General features: G+C 37.9%; 1 protein-coding gene across 1 annotated transcript in view; it reads right to left on the bottom strand.

Moving 5' to 3' along the window:
• Positions 1-6,000, bottom strand: part of LOC107286771 (unconventional myosin-X) — an 83,302-nt gene that overhangs the window by 11,561 nt on the left and 65,741 nt on the right. The window contains exons 29-32 of the mRNA XM_029284002.1: positions 5,223-5,318; positions 4,000-4,093; positions 3,394-3,449; positions 1,024-1,166 (exon numbers count right to left, since the gene is read on the bottom strand). Coding sequence (XP_029139835.1) covers positions 1,024-1,166; positions 3,394-3,449; positions 4,000-4,093; positions 5,223-5,318 — 389 coding nt within the window. The remainder of the gene's footprint in view (positions 1-1,023; positions 1,167-3,393; positions 3,450-3,999; positions 4,094-5,222; positions 5,319-6,000) is intronic.

Raw genomic sequence — 6,000 nt, 5'->3', positions numbered from 1 at the left:
TCCTTCCTTCCTTCCTTCCTTCCTTCCTTCCTTCCTTCCTTCCTTCCTTCCTTCCTTCCTTCCTTCCTTGGAGTTTCTATTAACTCCAATCCAGAGAGATTCTAAGCATCTCACATTCCTTTCTTTTAGTAAAAAGTCCAAAATATCAAAGCAATATCACTGATGAATAAACTATCAATAATAAAAAAAATTTCAAACAACAACAAAACACCTATGACTTCCTGAGAAGCAATAATAACCCAAACACAACCAAGGGAGGGAGCTTTATATTACGTTTAGCATGTTTTCTTCAGTATTATTTATACAAACATATATGCAGCTGCCATGTATCTTTAAAGCAATCCTCACAATACCCCTGCAGAGCTTTTCAGGAGGCTGCCTGATGACCACCTAATGAATTCCTGGCTCAGAATTTAATAGCTTTTATTCAGCTGCTGCCAGCGCTACTCTCTCTGTAGGTGAGAAGATTTAAGCTGGGTTATTTATTCTAGTGACTGGCTGAAAACGGCATTCTAAAAGAATTGTTTTACTACCGGTAGCGGAATGTTTCATCTTTCCACTTTGCCGGGACATAAAAACAAGCAAAAACCTGATAATTATTCAACTGATAGTTGCTATTTTCAGCCTTTCTTATTTTTGATGTCTTCCAGAAAAGAACTATACTTCCCGCACCTATATTGGCTGGTAATTTTGAATTGAAGTTCAACATTTCACACTAAGAAATGATTTCGCTGATTGTCTATGGAGATTCTCAATCATCCAAGTCATGGTTGTCCCAAACGTGCTTTTCCAAAAGGCAACTGGACTGTCTTATTTTTTTTTCTTCCTTGAAAATGTTTTGCTTCTCATCCAAGAAGCTTCTTCAGTTCTGGAGAAACTGAAGAAGCTTCTTGGGTGAGAAGTGAAATGTTTTCAAGGAAAAAAAACCAAGAAAATCCAGTTGCCTCTTGGAAAAGCACCTTTAGGATTTAGTGGATTATTTCTGCCTTGGTCACCTCTGCATCTTCATTTTTTTTTTTTTACCTCTCACAATAAACTCCTGTCCGTCAACCCTGGATTCGCCTTTGGGCTTCTGTAGGAGAGAGATCCAGTGGTGCATCTCTTCAGGGATGTCACTGTTGCAATGAATGACTCTATTTGCCGTGATGATCACAAAGGAATTTGGCCTGCAAAGTAGAAGGAAGGTGCTTCATCTCCTCCTTGCCATAGGAAGCTTGCCGTACTCACCTGTTTAACATTTACAGAATTTACTTCCTGGGAAGAGAAGTGAACAGCTCTACTTCCCAGGACTGAAAGTAGAGATCAGGATGTTCACAAACATGCTATACAAAAGTTTCTGACCCGGGGTAGGCATTAAACTAATGATTACACAAATAAATAAACTGTAGAGGTCCAAAAAAGGCAGAATATTTCCCCATAGACTAAACAGTTAGTAAGAAAACATGCACGATGTAAGTTTCCCTCTTGTCATTTTGGAAAAAAAGTATGTTTAGTATTGCCTCCATTATTGGGAGAAATATATGTTGTAAATACCAGGAGCTGGGAAAGATAAGGTTTGAACTCAATATTAATATTGGCCCCATGCCCTGCTACTGGCCTTCCCCCAGTCATTGAATTATGTGGAACAAACCTGGAAGTTGAGATAGTATAATCATCTGATCCAGCCCATTAGTTTTTGTGTTCTTAGCATAGCAAGCACTCTCTAACACAGATTCCTTACTTTTTAGACATTTTTTTTTCAGAGAATCAGATAAAATGGATTGTCTTGACCAAAACACTTGGCCAGGATAGCTTGCATTGATTCTCCCGTGCCCAGACAGTTTAATTGTGAGCTAAACATAGATCTCTATTACAGAAAGTATGTCTTTACCATTAAAACATTTCAGTTTATTTAGCTGCATCATTCTAATCAACACTATTATTTAAAATAACACTTTTCTGAAATCCAGATCTAAGCTGATGTTATTGAGCTTGAGTTTATGCTTCTTTTTTCAAGGATGTAAAAAAATCAGGAATCCTGTAACACACCATTTGTATAAAATTTTGCTTTTCAAAGGGTGCTACCAATTTTTTGTCACCATAGACCAACATGGACCACCTTCACCACCACCTCCTCCCCCCTCCTTCTCCAACAGCCTCCTCCCCAGCTGCGTATGGAAAGGGCTGTAAAGTTCAATCCTTCCAGAGATCACTATGGGATGATGCAGAACTACGACAGTCTTAGCTTCCTGTTGTGTGTAACATTTTTAATAAGTGTTTTAATAAAAAATATTTATTTTATTTATTAAGAAAACTATATGGCTGCCCAACACACGGTGACTTTGGGAGGCTTACAGAAATAAAACTCCAACACAAAGTCCAATTACACCCCCCACCCCCCTGCAACAACCATCAAACCAACCACCTGATGGGCTCTGAATCCCTTGGGGCAGGGGTAGGCAACCTTGGCTCTTTTATGGCTGGCTCAGAAATTCTGGAAGTTGAAGTCCACGAGTCATAAAAGAGCCAAGGTTGCCTACCCCTGCCCTGGGGGGTTCCCGGGCCCACTGGCAAAACCATGTTTTCAAAAGAATGTCAGAATGTTATTTTGGTCTGCAGAAGAGGGGAGCCATCCAAAGAAGGGGAATTGTGCAATTATACTTCTCAAACATGTGCATTTGAGGGATTACACACTATACAGATTGTTCCAAACTGCTGAGGAAAAAACAGTTCTAGCAGCAAAACTGTAACCTAAAGCAACAAATATTACTAAGAGGTGAGCGGTAGGTTTTGGCATCAATGACTATGCACTAAAAAGCACCAAGTCCCTTGGAAAGATATTTAAAATGGATGAAGGTAATTTAAGCAGCTCTTTGTCTGTTGCAATTATACTTTATTTAAATACAGGTTACAACAGTTCATTTAGTGACCAAAGTTACAATGGCACTGAAAAAAGGGACTTATGACCATTTTTCACACTTACAACTACTGTAGCATCCCCATGGTCACATGATCAAAATTCAGATAGTTGGCCACTGATTCATACTTATGGCGGTTGCAGTGTCCTGGGGCCATGTGATCAGTCTTTGTGATCTTCTGACAAGCAAAATCAACGGGAAATTCAGATTCACTTAACAACTGTGTTACTAACTTAAAAAATTCAATGATCCACTTAGCAACTGTGGCAAGAAAAGTCATAAAATGGGGCAAAACTCACTTAACAAATGTTTCACTTAGCAAGATAAAATTTGGGTTCAATTGTGGTCGTAACCCAAGGACTATCTGTATGTGGTTCATAAATTGAAATGTATTTCCCTATTATAGCAATGCTGCCATTCTACAGTAATGTTAAAATTATAGAAGGGAAAAACCCAAGGAGAAAACAATCACAATATGATTAAATACAAAACATACCTGTCAGGATTATCAGATGCACAGACAGAATCAATAAGCCCAACATCAAGGGTTCCCTTTAAAATAATAACACGAACTTATAACAGTAAATACAGAACTGGTACAAAACTACATATTTTCTGTTCCTACCTTTTATTTTCTCAATTTGTTTCAGCGAACCCGTAATGACCAAGGTAGTTAGGAGCTAGCTGGGTTCTTAAACGATTGGAATTAAAGCACTATGTGCCCTACCTCTGTCTCCGCTCAAGATGGGGTATTAGGAACCCCAAATATCCTCTTTGTGCATACACAGTATCAAACTGACCCTGCAAACACACTTCTATTCCAGGTGCAGAGAATGCACAAAAGGATCTATCGTCACTTTCCGGAGAATCTATATTACACCATTTGTGGTGGCTTGTAGCACTTATTGTTGCATTTAGTGGCATCAACTAATGAGGGCTTTTAGTTTATAGCTTTGGACTGAGTCTTCTATGGTGATTCTATGAGATGCCAATTAGACCACTTTGATCAGTAGCAACCGTATCACTAAGACATAATCAACTACTGAATTCATGAGAAACAACATAATCTTTCCGGTATGATGTTCTCCTAATTGTTACTCACCACCGCATTCTTTGGATTGGCTTGCTCATCTTGCATTTCTCTCAGCTGTTGCTCTGTGGCACTATGCACATGACTTAGGACATTAAACCAGTCACTATCAAAATAAAATAATAAATAATCAGAATCCATTTTAGATGGCCAGCAATGCCAGGCTTATATAATTTACCAGGCAGATGGATCATAACAACCCTGAATGTTTCCTACAAAGTTAGCCAATTATTAGCTAGGTGTATGTGTTCTATGGAACCTTTATAAAATATTAGTTTATTCTAAGTTCAACCATCACATTTATCAGGTTTTGCTTTCTATTATGGCTAGTGAATGTGATCATGCCTAATAAATCACAAGCTATTAATCAGTTTGTTAGATATAGCCAATTGTGATTTGACCAACAAACTGCCTGGATTTAGATAATACAGTTAAGTCAAAACAAAAAAGAAAGCATATGTGATAATGTGATAAATGACTCTGTCACTGATCGATGGTGATTTTTTCCCAAGATATTGGTGATGATTTTTTTCCAAGATATTGGGTACTGGTCTTTCTCAGCTCTGCTGTGTAAGAATGTTTAGAAGGTCTAAATGTGATTCTTTCAATGCAGAATGTGCCATATGCTGTTCTCATAGTTTGACACAAGATATGTAGGATATATTTGCAGTCATAGGATAGATGTCTGCATATTTATAGCCCAGTTATTACTTTGGATTGGAAAACAGCTTACGAAAAAGTCAATTGTGAGGACCAGTTTAAGTACAATCTGAAGCTGTGGAATAGAACATCCAATTCACAAAGATTAAAAAGGCCATTAATATATCGGCTTCCTTAAATAGATTGCCCAATGTAAACTATAAATTGTCCAATTTAAGCTATAATATGGCACAAACAGATACAATACAGTAAGTACCTTCAGATGATGAAAGCTTTACATAATAAGCAGACATTATTATTATATTTCACTGTCAGATATTCAAATATTAAGTCTCCTGAATAATCTTCTGATACTTGAATTATAATATAGTAACAGATAGAAGTGGAATTGTCTGTAACCATGTGCTACTTCAGCAGAGATTACACATTTTATATGCCAGCTCAATGGGGCTTGTGAATTGCTTGCAAAGTGGATCTTATAGCTCCACAAAGGAAAAAACAGTCAGTATTTCTAGGAATTGGACCTGTAGAGGAAACAGCTCAGAGACAGAAACAATTTTTGCTTTACCCCATACCTGGCATCCTCTGGTGACTCCGCCACTATGTGGTAAACCCGGTCACCTGTCACAATATCAAGGGCATTCTCTTTCTCATGAATATCCACAATTTCCCTGCAAAAAGACCATGCATTAAGAACCAGACTGTCAAAGTTATCCAATAAAATTTAGCCTTTCTCTCTTTGGCATGTTTGGCATTAAGGAAGCTTGGAGCTTCTCTTGTCTTATAGAAGCAGCTCAGGTCATCCTTCCTGGTAAAGTCAAACATACAAGAAAGAACAACGGAGGAGACTTTAGTGTGGATTAAGCAAACATTTCATAGTCAGGGATCTAAAAGTGCTTCTTGCTATAGTAGCCACCGGCAAATCCAACGACAACTGAAGATCAAGGAGCTTTCTAAGACTGGGGAAGACAGTCACATCCAAATCAGGTTGAATCTCAGTCCTCAACTCGTGTCATATTTCCCCAACAGCACCACTATCTTGTCTGGATTTAACTTCAACTTGTTCTAATGCACCTAACCATTATTAAATGCAGGTAATATTGAAGTATACTAACTGCTTCCTTGGATTAAGGAATAGTAAATATTAGTATCATCAAAATACTAATAATGCCCCATTCTAAAACTCCTGATATCTGCCAGCAGTTTCATATAGCTATTGACTATTATGGGGAACAAGATGCAATATGTGAGATAAGTAAATAGCAATATCCCAGCACCATTTATGGATATAAACTGTTGCAAAAATTTACACTCCCAAGACTAGACAATTCAGAAGGATACCACAGTTAGTAG

The sequence above is a fragment of the Protobothrops mucrosquamatus genome, unplaced genomic scaffold, assembly GCF_001527695.2.
Source record: "Protobothrops mucrosquamatus isolate PMUCROS unplaced genomic scaffold, P.Mucros_1.0 scaffold324, whole genome shotgun sequence".
NCBI lineage: Eukaryota > Metazoa > Chordata > Lepidosauria > Squamata > Viperidae > Protobothrops > Protobothrops mucrosquamatus.
Note: the sequence above shows the minus strand (reverse complement) of the source record. Positions and strands in the feature narration are given on the sequence as shown.